The sequence below is a fragment of the Mastomys coucha genome, unplaced genomic scaffold (genome assembly GCF_008632895.1).
Source record: "Mastomys coucha isolate ucsf_1 unplaced genomic scaffold, UCSF_Mcou_1 pScaffold15, whole genome shotgun sequence".
Taxonomy (NCBI): domain Eukaryota; kingdom Metazoa; phylum Chordata; class Mammalia; order Rodentia; family Muridae; genus Mastomys; species Mastomys coucha.
Window position 1 is genome coordinate 150431400 of NW_022196897.1, and position 27998 is coordinate 150459397.

A 27998-nucleotide genomic window follows, 5' to 3' on the forward strand; every position below is an offset into this window, starting at 1 on the left:
ACATTGCACTCCCTAGAAACACTTGAATTCTAATGTCTGCTTTGCTGCGATATGGCACACACCTTTAATTTCAGCACTTGGGAGGCAGAGCCAGGTGGATCCCTTGTCAAGGCCATTCTGGTTTACAAAGCAAGTTCTAGGACACCCAGGGTGATTACACAAAGAAACCCTGTCTCAAAAAAAAACCAAAAAAGCCTGTTTTGCCACTACCTTTATTTAATTAACTAATTAAGGTTTTTTATTTTTATTTTTTCAAGACAGGTTTTCTCTGTGCAGCTTTGGCTGTCCTGGAACTCGTGCTGTAGACCTAAATTTATTTTTCCCCTTGGGAGGGCAAGACAATTGGGTCCTTGTGAGTTCCATGTGGGCCTGGAATATAGCAAGTTCCAGACCATCCAGGGCTACATAGTGAGACTCCTTCTCAAAGAAAAAGTTCCTTTTGGTTAAATTTAAATTGTTATTATTATATTTGTGTGAGTGTGATATTCAGATAGCTTGCAGGAGGCAGTCAGTTCTCTTCTTCTAACATGTGAGTTCAAGATATTAAACGTAGGTGGTCAGGTTTGGCAGCAAGCCTCTAAGCCAACTGGCCATTCCTCAAATAGTGAATGCTTTTTTTTTTTTTTTTTTTTTTTTGTCAGTTTAGACCTTCCACCTCTTTCCCTCCTAGGACCTGCTGGTTTTTAAAAATTCCCCTCTAGAGGGCGCGCAAGAGCCACGGTTTGTGCCTCACTTCCGTTTGCCTTCATCTTTCCTCTTGCGCATGTGCACAGTTTATTTCCGAGCTGCTCGCAAGGGCCCCTTCGAATGGCGTGAGGGGAGCATCCACTGCGTCTGCGCAAAGCCCCTCGGTCGCCGTCCCCGGAAGCGCTTCCTTCCCAGGTAGCCGTGGGCCGCAGCTATTCGGCCTCTCTAGGCCGGCGGGTCCTCCGCTCCATGGTCCTGTCTGTCGGCGCAGTTTCGGGAGTCCACCGCCGAGGCCCGGCCGCGCTCGGACGCTTCGATCCCCGAGCCGGTCGCGGGTGAGTGAACCCGGGAGGAGCCCGGCGGCCGGAACGGGTGGGTCCGCCCGCCCCGCCTCTCCCACCCGGGAATGGGCTCGCTCCTGGGTCCCAGGCCCTCCTCCCTCCCGCGGCGTTGCCAAGGAGACGGCCGGCAGGCTGAAGCTCCGTGTGTCTTCCCGCAGGTATCCCGGCGGCCGCGGGACGATGGCGTGGCGGCATTGACAGGCGCGGGCGGCTGCCGAGCCCCGCGGGCTGGCATGGCGGGCCAGTTCCGCAGCTACGTGTGGGACCCGTTGCTGATCCTGTCGCAGATCGTGCTCATGCAGACGGTCTACTATGGCTCTCTGGGCCTGTGGCTGGCGCTAGTGGACGCGCTGGTGCGCAGCAGCCCGTCCCTGGACCAGATGTTCGACGCGGAGGTAGGCTTAGGGTGAAGGAGTAGATTTTTGTGGTGGGGCACCGCCGAGCTCTAGATCCGTCTGGGCCACGTTCTCACTTTTGTGGACGTTTTATAAAGAAAGAAGGGATTTCAGTGTGCGCTCCTCCCGACCCCCGTGCCCATCCGTAAAACGGAGCGACTGAGAACAGGGAAGCAGATAGATATTGGGAAACAAAGTACTGATCTACAAAGTTTAGGCTCAGGAACTGCGCATTTGAAATACAAACAAAACTCTCGGGTTTTTAAATAACTTTACAGTTTTGTGTTGGCTGCGTCTGCACTCAGACTCGTAGCTAGCTCTGCAGCTTGTGGCCAGAGTGGCAGGCACTAGTCAACAGAACTTGTGTCCCAGGCAAACATGATAAGTCTCTTTCTTGAGACCCTCTAGAAAAAAATGACTTTCCCTTCTCTGAGCTCAGATGGTCAGGAGCCACAGTGGGAAGAGTGATGGAGTGGGAACTGTTAAAGCTTGGTGTCAGACAGGTCTCTTTAATAAAATTTCACTGTTTGCTGTGTGACTTGGGCAAATGTTTCCTCTCCGGTCTGCAATATCATGATGTTGGTACTGGGTGGTAAACTGTTCAAAGAGCCTGCCTGTGGTTAGGGTCCAGTCTATCTGAGGGAACCTGACGAGTTGTTTTGCCTTTCCAATTCATTTTATCCTCTGGAAAGCGAGCAGGATAATCCTGTCGTGTCACCTATAGTAAAATGTTAAAAGGCGCAGGGGGGTTTAGGAATAAGAAAATATTTTGTAAAGTATAGTGGAAGCCTAAGAGGTTGCTAAGAGGAGAGACAGTGGTAATGAGCAAAGTTCAGGAGACCTGGGATAGAGTCCTTGCGTTTGCTCCTATTGTCTGCATTAACCTTTGGGTAACTAATTCTGTGGAAAGAGACAGTAAGTAGTAGCCTTGTGAGGTCATGGATGTCAAAGGCCTTTGCAGGCTGAAGTATGGCCCAGATATTCAGTATTTAGTAGTACTATGTCAACAGGAAGTACTGCAGACATGCCGGATGCTGAGTAGTGGCACCTTGCGGGAGGCGCCCCTTGTCATCCTTGTCAGGGCCTGTGGGGATCAGGCTTTGTTGTAGAGTGGCCTGATGAGTACACACAGCCTGAGTTCCACTCACGGTCCAGCCAAGTTTTGAAAGGATGAAGGACTAAAGGCTTTTTGATCATGGTTATTCCACTCTGCCCTTATAGTGCGAAAGCAGTCCTAAACAATATACCAGACAGACAGAAAATAGCTATGAACTGTGTTTCAATAAAACTGTATTTACTAAAGCAGAAGCCTGACTTGTGGAGCCATAGTTTGCTAAGCATACTTTCTAGACTTGATTCTTGCAATCTAGACACGCTATCACCTCTGGCAACTTCCCTAAACTCTTGCATCTTTTGTGAAAGAGTAATAGTCCCTCCCCGGATACTCTGAGGTTCAAGTGAGATCCAGTAGTGGATGCATGTGAAGAGACCTTGTTGTCCCCTGTACTCTGGGAAGAATGTTCCTGCCATCGGCTATTTGCTAGGCTCCTGGCTGTACAGAGCCCCGTCTCTAGCATGTTCCCTTTGTGATTCCCCTTCAGATCCTGGGCTTTTCCACCCCTCCAGGCCGGCTCTCAATGATGTCCTTCGTCCTCAACGCCCTCACCTGGTGAGTATCACCAGCCTTGCTCTTCACTTCTGGGGTCTAACTTCCTAAACTTAAACTCCAGGCAGGCTGGCACCTGTGCTTGGGAGCAGTAAGGCGGGTCAAGAGCGTGTTTCTTTGGCATGGTCCTGACATGGTCTCCATTCTTGTTTTGAATTAAGTGCAAAGCTCAACTGTGTATGTGCCTGATGGCATACTTTAATGTGGTATGAGGTCAGGGAAGAATTAGACCAGGCACCTGGAGAATTGGCTTACATTCTTGTTCTGTGCCATTGCTTGAGTTACTTTTCTCCTTTCCTGGCCCAGGTTCCTTGTGTATATACCAGGGCTTGGATTTGTTAGCATCCTAGGTCACTCATGACCATTACTCATCTTTTAAGGATCGGTTTAGCATAGGGACCAAGATCTTAGACTTGAGCATCCTGGCTTGGCTTTGAACCTTACCATGGTGTAGTGACTTTGGACAATGTATCTGCAGTTTGCTTATCAATAAACTGGGGCAATTCCAGTGGCTTACCTCACAGCTGTAAAGTGCTGTTAATTCACAAGGAGTACTTCAACAATGTCTTGTCCTTCACATTCTGACTTTACACTGATGGTGGGGAAATGTACAGATTTCTGGCTTTTCTTGGATAGTGGGGAAATGGATTGATTCCAGGCTATGGTAAGATTTGCCTAGATGTAAATAGCTTTTATCTGCATTTTTACATACAGTATGTATACTTTCCAGTATGCAGCAGTCTGTACCATTCCTGGGTAGCTGTTTGTCATCAAACTCTCTACCCCACCTCCCTCTGTCAGATCCACTCTTGATGTTACCCAGTAGGTTTCTCTAGGCATCTGATAGGATGGCCCTTGCTTCTCACTTACCGTGCTTGCTTCTGACCACCATGATGTCATCCTAACTGTCCCCACCTCCCTAGCAACCTGATGTAAGGCCAGGACAACCCAGTGACAACTCGCTACTATCCTTTCCCCACAGTGCCCTGGGCTTGCTGTACTTCATCCGGCGAGGGAAGCAGTGCCTGGATTTCACTGTCACTGTGCATTTCTTTCACCTCCTGGGCTGCTGGCTCTACAGCTCCCGTTTTCCCTCGGCGCTGACCTGGTGGCTGGTCCAAGCTGTGTGCATTGCACTCATGGCCGTCATCGGGGAGTACCTGTGCATGCGGACGGAGCTCAAGGAGATCCCCCTCAGCTCAGCACCTAAATCCAATGTCTAGAGTTGGGCCCTTTGGACACTCTGCTGGCACTTGGGCCCCATCATCTTGGGCTGCTCAGACCTCCAGATGGGGTCTGGCCCAAGTCTGAGAGGAACCCTGGAAATGTGAAGTCTGTTGGTGGAGAGATAGTGAGGCCCCATCATAAAGGCAGGTAGCAGGCATGATCACAGATGCAAGAATGGCCTCTTCCTGCTGAAGCCTTGATATCTGGAGGCCAGTAAAGGGACCTCATGGAGGGTAGTGACAGATTTGGAACCATGTCCCATGAGCCATCATACTGTCACCAGCCTGTTGTTTTAAAAAGAAAAAAGAGAATCAAGGATATCTGATTGGAATAAACCACTCTTCTCGTTGTCTGTCTCATGCCCTGTGACAGCTGGCACCTCTGCCATGTTGCCAAACGACAGGGATTCTGTGTGAAGAAACATTTGATTTCTGGGTCCATAGCCACGGAAAAAGATGTAGGTACAAAGAGAGGATGGCAGGTGGAGGAGGCATCAGGCACAAGAAAAATGCACGGCTGTGCCCTGTTAGACACACACACACTTGTGTGTGTGACTGACTTCCTCCTGTTCTCTGTATGGACTCTACCTTGCTGCTGGCTCTCAGCCAGCAGGTCACAGGACCCAGAGATGATCCCAGCATCCCTCCCAGCCGTAACTTCATCGTAAAAGCCACGGTCCGCTCTCTAGGACTGACCAGGCGGCCAGCTTCTACTGGGCCTCAGGTGTGGCACGAGTTTGTGTTTGCTGTCTCTTTTGAGTTCTGTGACGAGGGTATACTAATGGTGCTGGCGGCTCTGCTACGGCCAGAGCTTTCTTCCGAATAATGGTTTCCTCTGTGAGGGCTGGCAGCCGTCCTTTCTAGGGACGTAAATACACTATTTTCCACACTTTGGCTTGTACTTATGTCATTGTTGGGACCAAGAGAGATCAGCTGTGCACAAGAGCTATAAATAATTAGTATTCCTTCTTTACTGGGCCCCAGAGTTATTTCTCCAGGTAAAATACTAAATTCCAGAGTAAGTGTGGTAGCACCTGCTTGCCTTAAGACCTGGGAGACTGAAGTAGGGGGATCATGGGTTTGAGGACAACCTGGGCAACATGACAAACTCAGGGGTTAGAGTGAATCCCTGTCTCAAGAAAACAAGCAAATAGCCCACCCTCCACCTGTAGCTGCTTCTACAATGCCTGGTGTAAACGGCCACCATTCACCCAACCCCCAGACATACATACTTGTGATTCCTGAACATGTATTGGGGCATATATTTTTTGTGAAGCCTTTGTTGTATTTCTTTGGTTTCTTGTCCAAGATGGCTGAGTGTCACGGCCGAGTTGTGCTTCCTGCACAGGGAGCCCTTCTTGCCTCTTGGCTCTCAGCTCTGTAGAGTGAGACTAAAAGGCTAGGTGGGTGACGCCCGGGGGGAACCCAGTGTTGTGGGCACACTGGCTGCAGGGCCTGGGCCCGCCTGGATTGGTGGGTTTCCTCCTTAACACAACTCTGAAGGCACATGATTGCAGTGAATGGTTTAGGCAACTGAGTATGGCTGCTACCCCCTTAAGCTGTGGATTCTATTGCTCCAGGCAGGAACATCTCTTAGCAGTTTCTGTTAATGGCTGTGCCAGCTTTTCCTGCTTAGGTTTTTGTTGTTGTTGTTGTTTCTTTTTGTTTCATTTTGTTTTTTTAAAATGAGAAACTTGTGTCTCTTGACTGCTAATTTGATTTTTGGGAATTGCAAAATTACCAAAGGAACCAAGGTAATTTTTTTAAAATTCTTTTATCCCAGTAATATGATGACTGAGCTGAGTAACAGTTGATTAAAAATTACATAACCTTCCCCAAAGGACAGAGAGACAGGTTTATCTCCATAGCTAGCTGGCTGTCCTGCCTAGCTGAAATGACAAGTTTCCAGTTCAGTGAGCTACCCTGTCTCAAGACAGGCAGAGAGTGATAGGGGCAAAGTATACCCTGCTCTGGGCCCTGCATGTGCGCATACCCACACTCAATCCATAGACACCATACACATGTAACGCACACGGGTCTTATAGCTTGAGATGTGTGCAGTTTCCGAAGCAACATGTAAATGGTTTATAGAGATGAGTTCCAGACTTCAGTAGCAGTGACAGCTCATCATTTTAATAATAATTGCACCTGTGGGGTGCTTAACGAATATCTTATCTAGCAGTGGGCCAGGGACTTGTCTCTTCTCATGTGACAACTTCAGTTGGAAGTCCCATCATCTGTATCTTACAGGTGAGGAAACTATGGAACTTGTCAGCCTCAGAATTTGGGCTCTGGAGGTGACATTGAGCCCATGCAGCAGAGGGCAGTAACTAGGATGTGTAAATTCTGATAGGTCCAGCGGTTGATAACCATATAGTCAGACCTTCAGATCTCACTGTATCACTCTAGATTAGGTTGAAGAGAGCTTTACTAGCGTAACTAGCTAGTCAAGAGATATGGATAGGCAGTGCACAAGGACCCTGCCTCTCCCTTCACTCTCCCTAACCCTGAAGTCAAGAGATGCACGGAGACTTGTACACTTGCCACTTGGAAGTTAACCCCAAAAGGCGGGTGAGGTGGGGTGAAGTATGGCTCAGAGGACACCTAGCTCCTCATTCTAGGCAGCCCCGTTTTGATCAACTACATGGAAGTCAGAATGTACTGGCAGCCATCTTGGAGGGAGGGGTTTGAGGGAAGGCCCTAGGACCTCCTAAGTCCTGAAGGAATCATGATTCATAAAGGCTCTCCTGGAAGCTGAGTTTCTGGGCTCCTCTCTGTGGCTTTGGGGTGACTTCCTTCAGACCAAAGGGCAGTCAGAGCCCATCACGGCTTGTAGGTGAGTGACAAGAGCTAAGGGAAACAGTGTTGTGGCAGGAGAGGGGTATGGGGGCCGAGTGTCCTGGCACATCCTACTCACTGGGAACACTACTGGCTAGAGGACTAGGAAGCTGCATGGAGTGACTGAGTAGAGGCCAGCTTGGCTGGAGTACGATTGTATCTCATACTCTAACCCCAATCCCTGCAAAAGATAATGCTGTAGTGTCTCCATCTATATACATTCATTCATACTTCAGATGGTGCAGTGTGGTGGTGGTGGGGCATCCAGTACTGTTCAGGGTACAAGGAAAGCCGTCATACTCAGTATGGAGGATCATCTTATCAAGTATTTCCCATCTACAGCTGGATGAATCCATGTATGTATGCAGGGCCCAGGACCATGGAGGGCAGATTGTACTCATTTCTCTGGATTATTGTGAGAATTTCATGGGATACCACATGTAGCACAGATCTGGAAAGATAATTCTTTTTTTTTTTTTTTTAATTTTTTTTGGTTTTTCGAGACAGGGTTTCCCTCTATAGCCCTGGCTGTCCTGGAACTCACTTTGTAGACCAGGCTGGCCTCGAACTCGGAGATCCACCTGCCTCTGCCTCCCAAGTGCTGGGATTAAAGGCGTGCGCCACCACCGCCCGGCTGGAAAGATAATTCTAAGGGCAGGCTCCCTCCTACATACCCATTTTGTAGAAAAAGAGACTCTCTTTACCAGTCTGCCTCACCCTGCTCATGAGTATTCTCACTTGATCCACAGAGAGGGACCACCAAGAAGGTGTTAAAAGTTCAGCTCAACATCACACAACACACATTCCAAACTTGATCCAGATAATTGGGGTATCTTGGGAAAGTGACAGCTAGTTCCTTATTTCCAGGCAATTAGGTAGCAGCTCACAAGGGAGAAGCAGAAGCAAGCCTGGGATGCTATGGCACAGAGATGTGGAGAAGCAGAAGCAAGCCTGGGATGCTATGGCACAGAGATGTGGAGAAGCAGAGCCAAGCCTGTGGTGCTATGGCACAGAGATGTGGAGAAGCAGAAGCAAGCCTGGGATGCTATGGCACAGAGATGTGGAGAAGCAGAAGCAAGCCTGGGATGCTGTGGCACAGAAATGTGGAGAAGCAGAAGCAAGCCTGGGATGCTATGGCATAGAGATGTGGAGAAGCAGAAGCAAGCCTGGGATGCTATGGCACAGAGATGTGGAGAAGCAGAAGCAAGCCTGGGATGCTGTGGCACAGAGATGTGAAGGCAGTTTAGGAAAAGGCTAAAATCCTTCAGCACTCACCAACTGACTTTCCACATAAGCTTCATTCACTTCAAAACCTCTTTATGGTTGTTAGTGGTTCCTGCCCCCCCCCCCCAAGACAAGGTCTTACTCTGTAGCCTTGGCAAGTACTATCTATATAAACCAGGATGACCTTGGATTCATGGGGATCTCTCTATCTGTTTCCAAATCCTGGGATTAAAGGTCCCTCCTCTCCCAGCTAGTGTCCTTTAAAAACAACAACAAAAAAACAATTGAAATAGTGAGATGTTGTGTCGCACACCTTCAGTCCTGGTACTCAGAGGCAGATCTGAGTTGGGGGCCAGCCTGCTCTACAGAGCGAGTTCAACACCATTTCTGGGAAAGCTCAGACTTAAGTGGTTAAATACAGGAAAGAGGGTAGTGGGATGTAAGCAGATGGCAGTCACAAATGTCCAGGGCTTGGGGACAAGGCCAGGTTGGAAGAAGTTCTGTTGGGAGGCAGAAGTTGCACCTTCCACCATGCCCTTCCTCCCGTAGGCCATGGTGGACCTCAGCCCAACTCTTCTCCTGGGCACAAGACGGCAGCATGTCAACCTTGGCCAGGCCTTCCCCACTGGAGCCTGCACTTGAGTCCCTCTGAACAGGGTGCCTTGAAGACAGAGCCTGTGCCCTGACCACCCACTGAGGGATGCTGATCTGAGGTCAGAGGTTGATAAACAGGAGGTTGGGAAAAGATTGAATAGAGGTTATTTACCAAGGTTGATGGGACCCAAAATGGAGACCACTGAGCAGGAAAACGTGTGGAGAGGAGTGACTGAGGAGGAGGTTGCTGGGAAATGGCAGGGGTAGTGATATACAGGAGGGCCACACGGAGTGCTCAGATGCCCCTGGGCTCCACCCATAAGGAGCAGCAGTATAATGGGACACTCCTGACCGCGTGTTTGACTCTGGCTGGTCCATGTTCACAGGCTGCCCCTCTAGTATAGATGGCAGTGCCAGGCCCAGTAGGGAGCAGCAGTGTGAGGGGAAGTGAGGCTGTCCTCCCATCCCTCTCCCTCCCAGAGGGCTCTGTGGGCCTGCCCTTTGGAGGCTCGGAAGCTGGGTGCCTCACCTGAGGGCACACTCATCAAAGCCAGCCCAGGGGAATATAAGAAGGGCTATCGTCTTTGGAGGAGACCTGGGTTCCTTTGACTCATCTCCTCAATTGTGTGTACAAGGCCTATGGTTCCTACTGACAACTGGTGACATACATGAGATCAAGTCAGTCAGGGCTTGAGGATGAACGTAGGCTAGACCTGAGCTGTAGAACACTTGCCTACCCCACCTGTCCTGGTTTTCCCATGATCTTTGACCAAGGTTAGAGTGCTTGGACAGGATCCATAATATGTGACCCAGGAGGCCTAGTTATTGACATCACAAGCACTGATAGTTAGTGGGGAGGTGGATTCTGGGAAGATTGTTGGCCAAGGCGGGCTCTCCATATGACTTTCTCCTCTTGGGAAATTGGAATGGAGAGAAGCCAGGAGACCAAGGGTGGAGTTTGCTCTGGTGACTCCTCTCTGAGCAAGCCTGGGTGGGTCACCTGCTGTAGAGACATACAAGTGTCTGTTACTCCTTGGACTGCAGGACTATTATGAGGCACCTATCCCCGGGAGATAAGTGGTCTCTGACTTCATAGAGGATGCACTGCTCAAAGGGACCACCTTAGGGGGCGTTAGGGGAGGGTGAGAGATGCAGCTTGGTAGATTTTCTGTTCTGGTTTTACAAAATGACCTTAGGAGCCGAGGGATGGAGGAGGATGGCAGACCCAAGACACACATACCCAGCCTCCTCCCCTGCACTTCCCCAGGATACCTTTGCTCCATGTTTGTGTGATCGTCAGCCTCAGATAGGCCGAGTCAGTAGTGCCATAGAGGAGATTTTATTTGTAGACTTGTGACTTTCTTGCCTATCTCTTCCACTAAGCTGATAGCACGATCTCTACTTCTTTTCTTACCCTTCAAGTTCCCATCCAGGGTTACATACCACCTGAAAGCAGAGAACATCATATCAGTTATGAAATCACCCCTAGAGGGCGCTGTTACTCAGTGAGCAGGCACAGGGCCTGGGCGCTTTGGTTTTGTGGGAAGTTGGAGCTGTCTGGTTTTTCCCAAAGGGAAACACGTTAACATGGGCTTCAGGATTCAGCCAGCCCCCGCCTTTCCTGGGGACCTCAACCCATGAAGGGGAAAACTTCTTGTTGTCTTTGCTTTAAGAACTTTCTGTTTAGTGTAAGTCTTATTTAAAATGTGAATAAATCAGAGTTGGTTTTGTTTAAAGGGAGGCGATGCAGCAAAGCCCAGTCTGGCTACTTCTCCATAGGTTTAAACATCAATTGAGATCCAGAGGAATAGCAGGTCCCACTGTGCTGCATCCTCATATGAGGTGGTGTGTATCGGGTCTCAATTCCCTCGCACCTTCCTTGGGGCTCAGTCAGACTGAGATGTGTCCTCAGCCCAGCTATTAGCCTGCTCTGTGACCTGGTCGGTAGCTTCCTCTCTCTGGGTATGGAGCCTCCCAGTACTGCCAGCCACAGCACCAAGACCCAAACCCAAAGCCCGGAGCATGAGCCTGGCTGAGTGGCCAAGGCAGTGTCACACTTACCTTGTATGGGTGGTGCATAGGCAGCTCACAGAGATGCAGAGCAGAAACGGGTGCAGGAGCGCTTGAGGCACCGTAAGGCAGACGATCTGCACATGATCCGGCGCCCTGGGATGTGGATACGTGTGGGAAGCCCCTCAAACCAGACCAACTGGTCCGTTACATCCAGTGGCTTCCTGTCCCCCATGGGAGTTCTGTGATGGTAGGCCTTTAGGAAGACAACCCGGGGCTTCTTAGTGTATGCCTTCCTCTTCTGGGCTCTGCTTTGTAAGCCACGGCTCTTTGACGTCTTGGAGACTTTAGACTTTTTCTGCTTTTTCCTCCGTGTCATGGCTGCAGATGACCCCTTAGATCCTTGCTTGGGCTCCCACTTTTTGGGTGTTTTCTGCTTAGGTTCCTTTGCGGACTCTGCCTTCTTAAAATCTGGTTTCTTCTCAAGGACCACAATCTCTTGGAACTCTGTATTATTTTGTTTCATTTTGTCCTTGTCCCTGACAGGGAGAAGAAAGGCTGTCAGCAGATCAAGGCCAGGCTCTTTCTAACCCAGTCCTGAGGTGGTTGCTGTGTAGCTGGGTCAGGGAGCCTGTTAGAGCTAGACTGAAAAGAGATATCGCTAGAGCCTGGGGGTAGATGTAAGAGTGGTATGGGCAGAGTGGACGTGAGACCTTGGGAAGTCAGATGGCAGGACCAGTATTTGAGGAACCTATGGATAGTATGTTGTGGGCACCTGCCACTCTGCTAGGCTAGTATGCTGTGGGCACCTGCCACTCTGCTAGGCTAGTATGTTGTAAGCAACTGCCACTATGCTAGGCTTCTGTCTCAGCTGAAAGGGAAGACTGTCCAGTGTTCCTTTCAAATTATATTCTGAGAAATCATGGCATTCTGAGGAGCCTTCTCCAGTACCCTCACCTGTCCTGGGTAGAAGGCAGGCTGAAGGTAAGATGCCCCTCACATTGAGGGTTAGTTAGGGACAACTATTTTTAAGAGATGTTTCTGTACTTTAAAAACCATGATGTTCTGTGACCCTGAACCCTGTGGTTCTGGGCTTCCTGGGCACCTGTATCTGAGAGGCCACATTATAGAACGAGCCTTAGGAAGGAATTAACAGCCTTTTTTCTTTCTTTCCTTTTCTTTCTTTCTTTCTTTCTTTCTTTCTTTCTTTCTTTCTTTCTTTCTTTCTTTTTTTTCTACAGAAAGGAGATTTCCTCAGGAGTATGTCTGCCAGCTGGGCAAAGCCCCATGCTAGCTCATCCTAGCTGGTGACAGTGAAGGTCCATGGATGCCGGCTGTCAAGATCGGCCATGTAAGCAGCAACACAGCAGCAGACTGTAGCAGTCTGTGGAGACAGACATGCTAGACTCCCATCATCCAGAGGGGGTGAGACATGTAAGCTCCCAGAGCCCTGGGTCTCCATCATAAAAATGGGGTGCTGTAATGTCCGTAGGATTGTTCTGAAGAAGGAGCTAAGTAGGGGTGCATATGTAACATGCCAGGCTGAGAGCAGGCACTTATAAAAATGCTCCTCAAATTCTAGAGTGGCCTACGAATAATCAGGTTCTGAGCAAGATGCCTTCTGAATGTGTATCCTCAGACTCGGAGGGCAGTCCGCGAGTGAGTCTCTGAACTAGGCTGCCAGGGAGGGGAAGAAAAGAAAGCTCCCCACATACATCCCAGCATCACGGTAATCAGTGGGCCCGTAGCTGATGACTGTGACCACTGCTACAGCCACAGCTTTGATATGAGGTGGGAATGACTTCACACAGGTACTCTACTAATTATCAATTCAGCTGGTCAAGCTAAATCACTTCATTTCTTGAGCTTCCGGCCCTATCAGTAAAATAGCTTGGGTAAATACCTGTTGCACAGGGCCCTTCTATAACGTAGGTCACTATTTCCAGTCCTTTCCCATAACATCTGTTCCCAGGAAAGATGGCTATTGGGTCCATCTTGTGAGTGTATGAGGAGGGGGTGTGGGCCGAACTTACCTAGAAGAGATTTGCAGGATCTTTGGAACTCTGAGCACTGAATTCCAGCACCTTCTGGCCAGCCTATGGAGTTCTTGGATCCGGCTATTTGAGCTATTGAACAGCTTCAAGAGGGACAAGTTTTTTAATACCTGCCAGGGTCAAGAAACCAAAAAGAGGTTTCTAGATCTCCCAGGAGAGCCCTTCATTCCCTGGCCTGTTGCTTGGCTCAGCCCAGGGCTGAGTCTGCTGGCTCCCATGGGTCTAACACCTAGGGGTGACACTTCAGGTGGGGGTTGGCTTCCCTAAGCAGGGGCTAAAATGGAACATCTCACCGTTTTAAGTCGGTTCCGCTCAATGATTTTGCTCACAGGCTGGATTATCTTGTCCTGCAGTTTCTCATCTTGCATCTGAGAGATTGGAAGAGAGAGAGGGAGCTAGTATAGGGGAGCCCCTCGTGCTCCTGTATTGTGCCTTTCCCTGAGTACGGTCTGACCAGTCCTAGACTGGAGTCTTGTCACGTTGGGCTTGGAACAGAACTGAGAGCATTTTAGCTCTGCAGACCATCTACCCTTCACCTTTCCCCCTTCCACACAGCTGGAAAGACTGGTTTTTGGTGTGGCTGGATTCTCTGGTAAGATCCCCTCTATGGGGCCTGCCAAGGCTCCAGGACAAGGTCTGACCTTAGAAGAAGCCACTTTATTCTTCGGCCTCTTCTTTGTAGATGGACTCATGCTGGGGCTGTAGGAGCAAGACTGGACCCAGTGCTGCCTGCACCCTGCCCCTTGCACTGCAGCACTTGGGCTGAGTAACATGATGCTGCTGGAGCTGCCAGGCAGGGGAGCTGTGACATCACTGAAATGTGTGACAACATCAGGGCTGTGTCTCCAGGAGTGAAGGGTGGAGGGTCAAGAGGCCACACCCATCTGTGGAGAAGCACAGTCTGAGGGAGGCAGGCACTGTATGTGATCATGGCCTCCCTATGAGGTAAGAAGATGGACCCCTCTTTTTAAATGAAGCTAAGATTTTAAAGGTTATGTATTTTGCCAGTTCACATGACTGGTTGGTGGTAGAGCTGAGAACATGATGTAGGCATGACAAGTTAATCCATGAAAACGGGGGTTCCCAAACTGCCCCTGTCCCCAACCAGGCCACATGAGTTGACTGGCACCCGTGACCTTTTTTTCTTTGTACAATTCCTAGAATAAAACGAGCTTATATGTAGTTGAAGTCAGGCACAGTTTGGGTGGTATGGTGGTAGACTAGCTTACATTTTAGTGGAGACAAGTATCCCTCAAATAGTATTTGTGTGTATTATAGATTTTACTGGTAGAAATCTAGAAATAATCTTATAATGCTCCTTATTATAAATTTTATTGTTCAGTTACTTTTCTTTTGTTTGGTTTTGGTTTTGGTTTTTGGAGACAGGGTGTCTTGGTGTGACAGAGCCCTAGTTGTCCTAGAACTCTCTTTGTAGACCAGGCTGATCTTGAACTCACAAGAGATCTGCCTGCATCTATTGTTTAAGGTCTGGAATTAAAGCCATGCACCGCCACACCCAACCTGTTTCGGGTTTTGATAAGTAATTTATTTTTATTTATATCGTGTGTATGTGTGTGTGTTTGGGGGATGCTTGCAGAGGCCAGAGAGAGTACTGTCCCCTGGAGTTGGAGCTCTAGGCAGTTATGATCTGCTTGCCTGCTGGGAAGCAAACTTGGATCTTTTGTAAAAGCAGTGTGTGTTTCTAACCAAAGAGCCATCTCTTCAGCCCCCTAATTTTGTTTTGGGAATAATCATCTTGCTATGTTGCCCAGACTAGCCTCAAACTCAGGGAGCTGTCTTAGTTCCTTCACCTAGCTCTCTCTTAGTTGTCTCTCCCAGCGTAGCTAATATTTATAGTATACCTTCCTTGAATTTTGCCTAAGTCTTCTTTTTATCCATGGCCAGCCTGTGGTCATGTCTAAACAAATGTGGTACCAACATAAGGATTGGAATTTGTATTCAAACTAGAGGGCAAGAAGGCGAAAATACGAAATACCAGAGACTATGAAACAATCAGAGAAACTTTGAAATTTCTCTCTCCTTCCCATGACCCAACTGGCTTTGCATTGCTAATATTTCCTCCAGGATTTCCTTTTTCTTTCTTTTCTTCTTTTAATTTTTTGAGACAGGGTTTCCCTATGTATTCCTGACTGTTCTGGAACTAGCTCTGTAGACCAGGCTGGCCTCGAACTCAGAAATCTGCCTGCCTCTGCCTCCGAGTGCTGAGATTAAAAGTGTGTGCCACCAGCACTTGGGAGGCAGAGGCAAGAGGATTTCTGAGTTCGAGGCCAGCCTGGTCTACAGAGTGAGTTCCGGGACAGCCAGGGCTACACAGAGAAACCCTGTCTCAAAAGACAAAAAAAAAGGAGAAAAAAAAAAAAAAAAAAAGAACAACAACAAAAAAAGGTGTGTGCCACCAAGTCCAGCTTCCATTTCTTAAGGCCAGAACAGTACCCAGTTATTTTCTTCTGTGAAGGGCTGCTACTGTGGGGAGTTTTCAGCTATAGCTATAACTGCCTACCTTGGTTCTATATAAAGCAGCCACAGATAGTATGTGAGTGGGCGTGGTTTGGTTATGAGAAGACTATAAAGATGACAGATGAGCTGAATTTGGCCCATGCCAGCCAGGGACAAATCAATAAAACAATACTTTTACATCCAGTTTGTCATGCTTACCTCTCCTGTGAACTACTCTTACTGAAGTTAATTTCAGCTCACCAGTTGGTATCACTGGACTTAGGATAGAAAAAAAAATATTCAGGAACATGCTTTTATACATCATATCTATGCAAGTCTGTAGGGTAAAGACTGTTAGGGAGACATACAAATGATGACTTTCAAGGTTAGAAAGGGACAAGTGTGAGCATTTTTACCTTTGTGTATGCTCAGTATCATTCATGTAATTATGTGTTTAGTCATTTCAGCTTTGGTGGTGGCTGCACTTTGGAATGAGTCTGCAGAGATTCTCAAATGGAGGGGTACTCTCCTGAGCCTACGAGTCAGACTTACCTTGTCACTTACAGCAGATGGAGCTAAGTGTCTGGATCAAAGTAAACAGGGAAGTGGGCAAGAAAGGTAAAGGTAGGGGTCTGCTGTATTAAAAAGTGTGATTGTATAAGCCTAGAAGCCAGCACTTGGGAGCCTGGAGCAAGAGGGTCAGTTCAAGACCAGCCTACCTACACACAGAGACACTGTCTCCCAGACAAAACAAGAACCAGTCTAGAGAGGTTTCTCAGTGGTTAAAAGCACATCTCTTACAGAGGGCTGACCTAACAGTTCCTAGCACCTATGTGGAACAGCTCACAGCCAACTGTAGCTTCAGTGTCGGGAGCTCCACCAGCCCTCTGGTTCCACAGGTGTCTGCACTCACATGCACATACACACATACACACACATAACTTTTCCCTTTAAGGCAGAAGTCTGGTTTGTGAAATATTTATCAAGAAGATGAGATTTGAACAGAGCCCCGAAAGAAATAGAGGCTGTGGTAGCAGAATGTGAGATTGAAGAGGAAGTTATGGTGGCTCGGGACAGATCGAGGCACAACCTGAAGCCCTGCTGTGTGGGTGACTCCATCAGAATAATCCAAAGAGCTTGTAAGGAATAGCTTCTCAGGCACTGAGCCATTACCTAGTCCGTCTGATGCCCAGTCAAGTTTAGTAACCCACTCCATCTTGCTGGGCTTTCGTAAACATCCTCTATCTGTCTTATGAAGGTATGTTGGGGACATTAATATGCCTCATGGAAGATAACAAGGGTAATCAGGAAGAAAGAAAGATGTCAAGGACGGTCCCTTTGTGCACACTCTTCTGTGGACCCGAGTGTTCCTTGGCATCTCTATCTGCCCAGGGACCCTGTGGCTGCTACTGCCACTATGGCGCTTATCTAATGGATTGTCCTGGACTACAGATGCTCTGAGGCCTGTTAGTTCCGTTAGCACCATCAAACCACTTACAGCGCCAGCTCAGGAGCTGGGGTCTGCTCTGGAGTAGGCAACTTGGAAAGCAACACTGTAGGCAGAGCATGTCCCCTTTCTGTATGCATTTCAAGCCCATAGGCCAAGAGAAAAGGCACCTCTAGAGTGTAGACTTCTCAAGGGCAGGAGTTTTTGTTTGTTTCATTCATTGATAAATCCTCCAGGACCTAGAAGTGTGTCTAATAGGATCATAAGTCATAATCAAGTTAAAAAAAATCAAACAAAAACCCCACAACTACATAGCATTGTCTGCAACAAGGGTAAATGAGGGCCCTGACCTAACCTAAGGGGCTTAGTGAAGGAAATCTAAATGTTGGCCAGACGAAGGCTATGGAATGAGCAGGGCCTTCTCGCTAGAGGGATGTAAAGGGCGTAGGTATGCAGTGCCGTTCTAAGCCTCGTGTGGCAGGACAGATCTGGGAAAGTGGACACAGTGTAGGTACTATGTTACTATGTGCTTAGGGACCAGGCTGTGAGCCTCGAGTCCCCTTTGGAGAGCCCCAGGAGCCTCGAGTCCCCTTTGGAGAGCCCCAGGAGGTCAGGGTCTGGACACAAAATGGCTAGATTCTGTGCTAGCCCAGCCTGAGTGCCCTTGTAGTTCATACATCTATTAGAATGCTTGTAAGATTTTATCCTTTAGAGGAGGTTTAGGTTTATATCAAAATTAAGTAGCTGGATGTGGGGGTACACGCCTGTTGGGAAACAGGTTTCTTTGTGAGTTCAAGGCTATCCTAGTCTGCATAACAAGTTCCAGGTCAGCCAGAGATACATAGTGAGACCCTGTCTCAGAAAGAACAAAAGCTGGGTGGTGTTGGTGCAGCTTTTAATCACCTTTAGTCCCAGCGCTTGGGAGGCAGAGGCAGGTGGATTTCTGAGTTCAAGGCCATCCTGGTCTACAAAGTGAGTTCCAGGACAGCCAGGGCTATGCAGAGAAACCCTGTCTCGAAAAACCAAAAAAAAAAAAAAGTAGAATGCACAGAAATTTCCCATCACCCTCCGACCTTGGGGAGTAGCTCTGCATTCCACCAACAGTAGCAGTTAGTTTCTGAGCAACATGGAGTGATGTGTTAGCTTTATCATGAGAGACCATCCTTCATATTGGGTTTGGATGAGTGTTTACTGCTGTGGCCATGATATTACATCACACAGAACTATCTCATCGTCCTAAAAAATCCCCTATGTTCCACTTTATTCTCCCCTCCTTCTCGACGGAGCCCTAGCAAACACTGACCTCTTTACATCTTTAGAGTTTTGCCTTCCAGTATGTCCTGTGGTCAAAGTGAGAAAATAAGTATTTAGCCATTTTGGATTGGCTTTTTTAATAATAATCATTTAAACATACTCCGTATCTTTTCAGACCTTGAGTGATTACCTGTTTTTAGTGCTAAGTAGTATTGTTTTCTGTAAGCATCTCAGTTTATTTATCCTCACCTACTAAAGAACATCTTTTGTGGCGCTGGTGAGATGGCTCAGCGGCTAAGACCACTGACTGCTCTTCCAGAGGTCCTGAAGTTCAAATCCCAGCAACCATATGGTGGCTCACAACCATCAATTCCCTCCTCCAGTATGTCTGAAGACAGTGACAGTGTACTCACATATATAAAGTAAATAACTTAAAAAAAAGGCCATCCTTTGTGACTTCAGGTTTGGGCAATGATGAGTTGGGCTACATGAGTTCGAAGCCAGCCTGGCCTACAAAGCAAGTTCCAGGACAACCCAATCAGGGCTGTTACACAGAGAAACTCTGTCTCAAAAAAAAAAGAAAAAAAGAAAAAGAAAAGAAAAGAAAGAAAAGGCATAGGACTAACTCTTAGTGACTTCAAGTTAGCTCCTGAAAGAGAGTTAAGGCCTTTGGAATCCTGACACTCTTATCAAGGAAGGCTCAACCAAGAGGCCCAAGGAAGGGGGACTACACTAGTTATTAGTGGTGATTTGTTTTTAAAATGTTCAACAGACAATCTTTGAAGTTTTATTGTATATAATTTTGTTGCATGCAATTAAAATATACAATCTGTTTTTATAGGATACAAATAGTAAAATGGTGATAGTGGGAGCTGGGTAGATGTCTCAGTCAATAAAGTACCTACTAAGCCAGGCAGTAGTGGTGCATGCCTTTAATCCCAGCACTTGGGAGGCAGGGCAGAGGCAGGCGGATTTCTGAGTTCGAGGCTAGCCTGGTCTACAGAGTGAGTTCCAGGACAATCAGGGTTATACAGAGAAACCCTGTCTCAAAAAACATATATATCTTACTGTGCAAGCATGGGGACCTGAATTGGATAAGCCAGGTGTGCTGGCTGGCCTGAGTCCAACCCTGCTGGTGACAGCAGGGAAGGGGTCTACCACAGATAACAGCTAGTTTTCTAAGGCTCACTGGACAGTCAAGGTAACCAATGTGTGAGATCAGATCCGGAGAGACCTTGTCTCAAATGTAAGGTGAGTGAGTGGTGGAGGGAGATACCTCATGCTGACCTTTGGGCACACATGTACAATGTACACACCAGCAAGCATAGCTGACACATTTGTATTCTCACATACATGTACACACACACACACACACACACACACAGAGAGAGAGAGAGAGAGAGAGAGAGAGTGCAATAGAATAGAAAGGCAAACCAGTTATATATTCTAACATTTTAACAACTTAACACTGTCTCCATTTATAGTCCTAAATGTCTTTGTTTCTTTGGTTTTATTTTATTTTATTTCGAGACAAAGTTTCTGTGTCTAGCCCTGGCTGTCCTGGAACTCAGTCTGTAGACCAGAATGGCCTTCAACTCAGAGATCTACCTGCCTCTGCCTCTGCCTCCGCCTCTGCCTTCAGAGTGCTGGGATTAAAGGCGTGCGCCACCGCGCCACTCTACCTTGGTTTACTCTGGGCATTTTCCTTTCTTTTGAGGCAGGTTGCATGTAACCCAAGCTGGCCTCCAACTCACTCTACAGATGGTGACCTGACCTCCTGCCTCCACCTCCAAGTGTTGAGATTACATGCTCTCAGGCCTGTTCTTGTGAGAGCCTTGTGCACTCTGCACAGGCCTGGCCTACTTGAGTGACATCCCAGCCCTCCTTGTGGTTTGGGTGACTATTTTTTATCTGTTTCTTCTGGAGAAGCCTCTGCTGAACCATCATCAAGTTCACCAATTTCTTCCTTTGCTGTGTTGAACTCTAAGGTGTTCTTCAGCTCTTAAGTGTGTCTGTTTCTAGTGTTGCATATGACTTTCGATAGTTTCTTGCTCTCTGCTAAAAATCCTGCTCATTTATATCATCTCCATTTTCCATGATTGCGTTTCATGGATTATTGTTCTCTTCAATTCTGTCAGACAGCTGCAGCATCTGGGGCTCAGATATGGTCTTCCTGATTACCTGATAAAGAGTTATGACTTTGGGGAGCTGGTGAGATGGCTCAGTGGGCAAGAGCACTGACTGCTCTTCTGAAGGTCATGAGTTCAAATCCCAGCAACCACATGGTGGCTTATAACCACCCATAATGAAATCTGATGCCCTCTTCTGGTGGTCCAAAGACAGCCACAGTGTACTCATTTATAATAATAAATAAAATAAATCTTTAAAAAAAAGAAACCAGAAAAATTTATTAAAAAAAAAAAAGAGTTATGACTTTGATTCTTTCTTTGTTTATTTGTTGGTTTGGCTGTTCTGGAACTCACTCTGAAGACCAGGCTGGCCTTGAACTCAGACATTCCGCTGTCTGCCTCCCGAGTGCTGGTGTGCACCACTCTCCAGCCTCTGACTTTGATTCTTGACAGTTTCCATATTTCTATGTGTGTATTGTGTTTTGACCCATCCATGGACATAGTACATAGAACGGTAGGCACCAAGCACAATGTTATTTGTGCCTACAAATTGCTGTCGTGTGTGTGAAGCCATTAGTGTGAGAGACTGAGCTATGTCAGTCACTGTTCTATCATCTGGACTCCTGCAGACTTAGCCCGTTCAGCCATAGTGGTTCAATAAACATTTTAGCTAACTACTACTTTGAATTCTTCTTACCTTTATGCATGGAGATCTCATATTCCCCCTCAGAAGTGAGCCAGTGCCTACGTTCTGTGTCTTCGTGGAGACGCCTATCCTTTGGAATTCACGTTCCTTAGTTACTTTGCAACCTTGATTCTCTGAAGGTTGACAAAGCTATGAAGACTGTCAAACAAATTTTAGAAATTGATGCTCCTCCCAGCTGCCTACATCCCAGCCAGAAGCCAGAGTGTCAAGCCATCTACTCCTTACTGATCTCTTCTACTCTCTTGGCCAGTCCATTCCTTGGATGACACAGTTCTAGTATAGCTTGATGACTTAATTTCAGCTTGGATATCACCTTCTTCTAACCAGTCTTTGGTAAAATCTGACAATAAGAGGGACAGGCATTCTGATCTTTCATCAACTTAATGAAAATAGTGTAGGGCTCAGTTAATTATTCCCAGTCAGATAGACTGAGCTCCTGTTCTACACACTCCCCCGCTCTCCTGCACTTGACTAGCTTTAAAAAACCTGCTTTCCAGAGTTCTTCTAGAAATGAGTTTGAAAATGGGGCAGGGGTAGGAGATAGGGTGAGAGTCAGTGACCTTGGAAGCTAAGCTCCAGCCACTGTACACCATCCAGAGTTGGCCTCATTTCTGTGGTAGAAAATGAGACCAAGTATCTACTCTATCCATTAATGAGAAGTAAGACTCAAATTTGCTATAATATTTCTTGAAAAACGAAACTTACAACAGGATAAAAGAGCATGCTTGGAGCCATGGGGACAGCCATCTGAGGAGGCAGCCTGCCCAGGTTCTAATCCCAGCCCTCTCACTGACTAGCATAAAACCTCAATGGTTCCTCTACTGTAGCTCAGTTTCTGTGTCTGTAAAGTGAACATATTAACATTTACCTCAGAGGCACTGGTAACTCCCACAGTTGTGCCAGCAGTTATGGCCCCCCATTCTATGGCTTGCATTCATAGTAGAATGCAGCTTTTCCCATTCTCAGAACCCATCCCAACAGAGAGCTAAGGTTCATGGAACATGTCCAGTGTGTCTAAAGTTCTACACTAAGAAAGAGGGGCTAATTCGCCCTAGTTTATAGGCAGGATCAGGAGTCAGAAAGGGTTAGGAGCTGGTTAGGAGCTGCCATGGTTTACAGCTCACGCAGGGGGTCTGGCTCTAACCTTAACCTAGTCATTCATTGCCTCCCACAGACCAGCTCCTCTCTTCTGAATGAGTGAGAGTTGCTTGCTATGGACCTAGCCACACAGAAGAGCCCATGCCTCAGGCATTGCTGGAGTATAGTGCCCCGGTGGGGAAACCCAGATGTGCACGTTTCTCATACCCAAAACCCTTTGCGAACACCCTCCCTCTTCCCTGCTTTTCAGATCACTTGAAGCTGGGCATGGTGGCACAGTCAGGAGGCAAAGGCAGGAGGATCTCTGAGTCCTCTTGGATTTTGAGGCTAACCTGGTCTACAGAGCAAGTACCAGGACAGCAGGGCTATGCAGAGAAATCCTGTGAAAAGGAGGGGAGAGTACGGGAGGGGAGGAGAGGGGGAAAGAAAGGAAGACTTACAACACCAGAGCCTAGATTTTATTATAACAAAGGAGATTAAAACATGAGACTTATGCCTGGTGGTGGTGGCGCACGCCTTTAATCCCAGCACTTGGGAGGCAGGGGCAGGCGGATTTCTGGATTCGAGGTCAGCCTGGTCTACAGAGCGAGTTCCAGGACAGCCAGAACTACACAGAGAAACCCTGTCTAGAAAAACCAAAACCAAACCAAACCAAAACAAAACATGAGACTTGTGCTTTGAGCTGTCCTGTGTGTAGAATATAGCACACAAGAAACCCTGAAGGAGGTGCTACAGTGGAGGCTGAGCCAGAGGAGTGGGAACAGAGGAATGTGTATAGCAAAGGTAAGTAGGCAACAGAAATGACGTGAAATGGAGGTGTATTTTAATGGGGGTCTCAAAGGAGAGGGACAGGCAAGGATGATTTCCTGGTAGCTTGGCCCCAACACAGATTCCTAATGGAACACACACACACACACCCCAGTCATGGCTCATCCTTATGCAGCATTCAGAACACACACACACACACACACACACACACACACACACACACACACACACACAGTCATGGCTCATCCTCACGATGCGGGGCGGGAGTGAGGGTGGGGTCGACAGAGTCTTGATCCAGGGGCTGCTATACTAGACACTCCTAGCCCTGGTTTGAGCCAGGAGATGCTGAAAGGGGGCAGTTTCCGACTGGACCGCCCACCCACGCTTGGCTGGACGTTTGGCATGTCTGGAGCACCTCAAGGTGTTGGCTCCCTGCCGGCGTGTAGGGTGCGGCGCCGGCTCATCCCCTCCAGCCCTGACTCGCCCAGTGCGCTGACCCTAGGGCGGCGGCTCCGTGTGGTCCTTGGGCCAGCTGAGGAAATCCAAGCTCCATGCACTTGACTCATTGGGCAGCAGCCGACCTTCGCTTCTCCATCCCGCACCTTCTGGAGAAGTGTGCGCGTAACCATGGCCAGGGTGATCGAGGTGTGGAGAGGCGGGCGCGTGCGCGTGGTCTTTGCGTGGGCGCTGCTCTGGAGTCGGAGAGCATCAAGTGTGCGTGGGCCGGAGCCGGCGCGTGTGCCCGCAGTCGCTGTGCGCCGGGCGGGGGTGCCGCAAGTGCTTCGGGGCGCGCGCAGCCTAGCGCAGGCGGAGCGAGGAGGGATGCGTGCGAGAACTTTTCGCCCGCCCCGCAAGTCCGGGTCCCGGCGTTCAGAGGAGCTGTCCTCCGCCGCCAGCCCCGAGTGCCCGCCCCGCCCCCACTTCCGCCTCCCGCCTCTTCCTCGTTCCCGGCTCCCAGGGCCGCCGGTCCCCAGGGAACCCCGCAGGCACAGCCCCACCCGGCCGGCGCTGCTCGCTCCCACGCCCCCGCCGCCGCCTGTCGGGAGCGCACCCAGCGAGCCAGCGGGGCGCGGGCGCTGCAGGTAGGGGGGGAATGCGGGGTTGGGCTCAGGTGCGACGGACTGGGCCCCCGCAGCACAGGAACTTGGGGTGCCCTCCTCCGCCCGCCCAGTCGTCGCCCACGCGCCAGTCCCCTTTTAGGGAATTCTTTGCCTCTTGCCTCCTCAGGCGCGGGTGGGGCCGGGACAGAGGGCGTTCGTTCTCCATTTCCTTGATTCCTTGCCGGTGTCAGCCTCCTGTCTCCAAATCCTTACTCTTCCCAGTACATACAGTCGCGTAAACAACTACCTAGCTCTGGGAATTGGCTCCGCAGCCCCCCTGTGGGCAATTCCTTCAACCTGGTAAGACCACAAGTCAGGGGGAGGGGAAAAGAGAGAGGCGTCTGGGTGGCCCCGGGTCAGCGGCAGCTCCCTTGCGAGCTCGCCTCCCCTCTCCGCCGACTGCCCCTGGGGCCTTGGGTATTTTTAGCGTTGTGACCTGAGCGGCAGCTCTAAGAGCCTTTCTCGAGTCCGCGTCAGCGTCTCCCTTCTCCCTTGCCAGCCCGCAGCCACATCAGCTCCAGGCACTGGCTTGGCCCTGCCTGGATCATTAGTTTCGGGTCCCTGCTGAGCTACCCCAGTACTCGAGGACCTGGCCACGAGCTGAGATTACACTGTGGCCAGATGAGGTTTACTGGAGGATGACACTTTGGTCCTCACCCTAGAGATTCCCCTGCTCCTGGTGATGGATGGGTTCAGAGTAGTGTACCAGGAACGGGAATGAATGCACAGGGCTGGCCCCAGAGCTCTGGTGTTCTGCAAAACTCAGTATTGGGAATCTAGATACCTGGTCTGAACTGTACCCGGTCCCCACCCTTCTAGTTGGTACTTACTAGCTTGGGAAATAAGCCAGACAGATGTGTGAGAGGAGACAACTCAGAGCTCAGAGGACAGGTGCTCAATTCTCTGCAAACAGCCCTCCTTCACGAAGTATATTGTCAGATAGGGTTTGAGGTAGGTAGGATGATACCTTCAGGTGGGACCCCCGGGGCCAGAAAGAGGCAGCGGCAAGTCTGGAGGTTAGGTCTTTGCCCTCAGAGAAAGGGTTTGGAGGTGATGAGGATTGTGGTGGTGGTGGTGTGTGTGTGCTTTGGGGGGCGGGAAGCATGGGGGAGGGGCTTTGCTATAGTCTTTCTTTGAGTTTTGAAAGGGGTGGGAAGAACCAGAGGTATAGCGCCCCATACTTTACCATCTATCTCACTCTGTTCTTCCCTGGCCTTCAGAGGGGAGCTGGGTCCATGAAATGGCCAGGCCCTTCCAGTCTCTCAGAAGGGCATGTAGGCAGTTAGCCAGCATTGGCAGCCTTCATTAACGACAAGCTCTTTCGGTGCCTGGAACTGACAGCCCCCTTTGTGGAACCAGGGCCGGCCGTGCCTCCATCTGAGTCTTGACATTTGTAGGATGAGTCTTGTTTCGCAGAAGAGAAAGAGGCTGCTGAGGCCAGAGCTGTCCAGACTGGAAGCAAAGGATGTGTTGCTGGGATGCCAGCTGATGAGAGGCTCCTTAAGCCTAGGCCCCCACTGCGTTCTTTCTCATCCCCACAACTGTGCTTGCCTTACTCCATTCCCCCACAGGAGCTGACATGGACCCAAATCCAAGAGCAGCCCTGGAGCGCCAGCAGCTGCGTCTCAGGGAACGGCAGAAGTTCTTTGAGGACATTTTACAGCCAGAGACGGAGTTTGTTTTCCCCCTATCCCATCTGCATCTTGAGTCACAAAGACGTAAGTTTCAAGTTCTCAGGAATAGAATTGGGGTAGATTGGGGAAGATGTTCTTGTAGCTCTCAGGTCTTGGGGACTAGCTCCCTTCCTGTTTTTGTGGCCCAATGAACTCTGAAATGGGATCTTACAGGCACATCTGATCATCTCTCGGCTCTAGCCTGGTCTGTTTGCTCTACTTTCCCTGTGTGCAGCCCCCATAGGTAGCATCTCATCTATGGAAGTCAACGTGGACACACTGGAGCAGGTGGAATTTATTGATCTTGCGGATCAGGATGGAGCAGATGTATTCTTGCCTTGTGAGGATTCTCCGCCAACTCCCCAGATGTCTGGTATGTCCCTCTGCTTTGGGGACCTGGGTATCATTTGGCCAGAGCAGGACTTTTGGGCCAGAAATGAGGTTATAGGTCTGTACCTTAATCTTAAGTAGAAGTTGGAAGTATATATTTCTGCTAGAGAGACAGTGGGCTGCTCTGATTTGAGATGCTGACTCTAAGGGAGTATAGATTCCTCAGCCAAAGTTCTAGCAATGGCCAGCCATGCTAGCTGTCAAACAGGGTTCTTCTGTGTAGCCCTGGCTGTTCATGAACTCATGGAGCTCCACCTGCTTCTGCCTCCCAGCATGTACCACCATGCATGGCTATAATATTAATTATTTTAATAATTTATTTTTATTTTATGTGTGTTGGTATTCTGCCTGCATGTATGTCTGTATGAGGGTGTTGGATCTTGGATTTGCAGACAGGTATGAGCTGCCATGTCGGTGCTGTGATTTGAACCCAAGTCCTTTGGAAGAGCAGCCTGTGCTCTTAACTGCTGACTCATCTCTCCAGACCCTAGAATATTAACTTTTACTGAATAATTTACTAGGTTCTTAATACTGTGCTAAAGTACTTCACATGTTTTCTCTTGACCTAATGTTCTGTCAGGGTAGGGAGTAGGCTCTTCGTTTTATAAGGCAGCTAGGGGCTAGGAATGAGTTCAGAAGCACAGTTTACACAATATGCTTGCCTGGCAAGTACTCTGGAGTTTGATTTTAGCATTGAAAAAAAAAAAAGTAAAAGAAAATTAGGCTCAGAGAAGTTCAGTCACATAGGCAGGAAATAGAAAGCTGATATTCAAACCCTCTGCCTGGCTCCAAACCCTGTATGCTCACCAAGTAAGACTCATCCTCTTATTTTAAACTGCTGCTGAGATTGGTGGCTCCTTCTGATAACAGCCCTCAGGAAATGGGCAGGATGGATGATCACGAGTTTGAAGCCAGCTACAGAGCAAGACCCAGTCTGAAAAAAACCAAATAGCTCTTATTTCCTGACAGCCTCCCAGACCTTTGATACACATTCTTAGGATTTTACCCTAAAAACTTAGAAATGCAGGTATCCCTTTCACAGGAAGAACAGAGTCCTTGGTAGGGAAAATGGCTGGCCTGAAGCTCTCCAAGAAGAAATGAGGTAGAGCCTGAACTTTCAGATTTTTGACTCCGGAACCTAAGATTGTGTAGTGATAAGGAAGGGGCTGGAGATCCTAATTCTGGCTCCGCACTGACTGGGGACGTAATTCTGGACAGGCACATGCCCTCTGTACTTTTTTCTGGACAGATACGTATTTGAGTTCCCTAGCCCTGTGTGTAGCCCTGACCTGCTCTTCTCTCTGGACAGAAGTGGATGACCATCCAGAGGAGCTGAGCCTGCTGGTACCCACATCTGATAGGACCACATCCCGGACCTCTTCCTTGTCCTCTGACTCCTCTAACCTGCGCAGTCCAAATCCAAGTGATGGGGGAGGAGACACTCCGCTGGCACAGTCTGATGAGGAGGACGGAGATGATGGAGGGGCAGAACCTGGACCCTGCAGCTAGCAGTGGGCCTCGTACAGACTGACCAGTGTGCTGTTCTCCGTGAGAGGAGACCTAGGCCCAGCAGAGCACTCTGGAGAAGACCCGACACTTTCCTTACTTCAGCACCACAGGGAGGGAAGGATGGTGGACAGTGTGCCTGAGAGTTAGCCTCCCCCGCTTTCCTGCTAACGCTGTCCTGCTACCAACCCCACAGTGCTTTTCTTCTGAGGTAGGACTTCCAAGTGAGACTCTAGAGGTGAGGTGGGACGAGATGCCACTGTTTTCTTAGTCCCCTCCTGCCCCCAAATGACCCTGTAGTCTTCCACTAGAGTCTCCTAAGCCAGTGTCTCTGAGGGAAAGATCTGAGGAGTTCTACTTTCCATTTATCCTGCCTCTATAAGTCCTTTTGGGAACAGGATATGGTATAAATAATAAATAATAATATACCACTCA

At 48.8% G+C, this 27998-nt stretch overlaps 3 protein-coding genes across 9 annotated transcripts; 2 read left to right on the top strand and 1 right to left on the bottom strand.

The window, feature by feature from the left end:
• The first annotated feature begins 879 nt into the window (after window positions 1-879).
• On the top strand, window positions 880-25663 carry Sys1 (SYS1 golgi trafficking protein). 4 transcript variants are annotated; one of them, XM_031372703.1, is made up of 4 exons: window positions 880-1022; window positions 1187-1423; window positions 3025-3092; window positions 4072-5204. In XM_031372703.1, exons 2-4 carry the CDS (start codon window positions 1262-1264, stop codon window positions 4310-4312), a joined length of 471 nt encoding a protein of 156 aa, XP_031228563.1. In that variant the 5' UTR covers window positions 880-1022; window positions 1187-1261; the 3' UTR covers window positions 4313-5204. The 4 variants fall into 4 exon arrangements, with proteins under 4 accessions (XP_031228563.1, XP_031228564.1, XP_031228565.1 ...); XM_031372704.1 differs by lacking the exons at window positions 880-1022; window positions 4072-5204 and adding an exon at window positions 25566-25663 and having other exon boundaries at window positions 1230-1423; XM_031372705.1 differs by lacking the exons at window positions 880-1022; window positions 4072-5204 and adding an exon at window positions 12223-12562 and having other exon boundaries at window positions 1230-1423.
• Window positions 1322-27998, top strand: Dbndd2 (dysbindin domain containing 2). Of its 4 annotated transcripts, none has more exons than XM_031372709.1 (4): window positions 1322-1423; window positions 25566-25712; window positions 25903-26040; window positions 27367-27998. In XM_031372709.1, exons 2-4 carry the CDS (start codon window positions 25574-25576, stop codon window positions 27564-27566), a joined length of 477 nt encoding a protein of 158 aa, XP_031228569.1. In that variant the 5' UTR covers window positions 1322-1423; window positions 25566-25573; the 3' UTR covers window positions 27567-27998. The 4 variants fall into 4 exon arrangements, with proteins under 4 accessions (XP_031228569.1, XP_031228568.1, XP_031228566.1 ...); XM_031372708.1 differs by lacking the exon at window positions 1322-1423 and adding an exon at window positions 13862-13980; XM_031372706.1 differs by lacking the exon at window positions 1322-1423 and adding an exon at window positions 23791-23976.
• On the bottom strand, window positions 10295-13824 carry Tp53tg5 (TP53 target 5). The gene is made up of 5 exons (XM_031372701.1): window positions 13677-13824; window positions 13329-13403; window positions 13015-13145; window positions 11033-11520; window positions 10295-10417 (listed from the first exon to the last, which is right to left on the bottom strand). The coding sequence occupies exons 1-4, from the start codon at window positions 13806-13808 to the stop codon at window positions 11058-11060; spliced, it is 801 nt and encodes a 266-aa protein (XP_031228561.1). The 5' UTR covers window positions 13809-13824; the 3' UTR covers window positions 10295-10417; window positions 11033-11057.

What these genes read in the sequence shown, in the direction of transcription:
- Sys1 (XM_031372702.1), top strand. Translation starts at nt 1,262, where the DNA reads ATGGCGGGCCAGTTCCGCAGCTACGTGTGGGACCCGTTGCTGATCCTG. An exon ending in ACCAGATGTTCGACGCGGAG is followed by an intron (nt 1,424 to 3,024) that starts GTAGGCTTAGGG and finishes ATTCCCCTTCAG; the next exon opens with ATCCTGGGCTTTTCCACCCC. An exon ending in GTCCTCAACGCCCTCACCTG is followed by an intron (nt 3,093 to 8,020) that starts GTGAGTATCACC and finishes CCTTATTTCCAG; the next exon opens with GCAATTAGGTAGCAGCTCAC.
- Tp53tg5 (XM_031372701.1), bottom strand. Translation starts at nt 13,808, where the DNA reads ATGTTACTCAGCCCAAGTGCTGCAGTGCAAGGGGCAGGGTGCAGGCAG. An exon ending in ATAAAGTGGCTTCTTCTAAG is followed by an intron (nt 13,404 to 13,676) that starts GTCAGACCTTGT and finishes CCAATCTCTCAG; the next exon opens with ATGCAAGATGAGAAACTGCA. An exon ending in AGCGGAACCGACTTAAAACG is followed by an intron (nt 13,146 to 13,328) that starts GTGAGATGTTCC and finishes TGACCCTGGCAG; the next exon opens with GTATTAAAAAACTTGTCCCT.
- Dbndd2 (XM_031372709.1), top strand. Translation starts at nt 25,574, where the DNA reads ATGGACCCAAATCCAAGAGCAGCCCTGGAGCGCCAGCAGCTGCGTCTC. An exon ending in GCATCTTGAGTCACAAAGAC is followed by an intron (nt 25,713 to 25,902) that starts GTAAGTTTCAAG and finishes CCCTGTGTGCAG; the next exon opens with CCCCCATAGGTAGCATCTCA. An exon ending in GCCAACTCCCCAGATGTCTG is followed by an intron (nt 26,041 to 27,366) that starts GTATGTCCCTCT and finishes CTCTCTGGACAG; the next exon opens with AAGTGGATGACCATCCAGAG.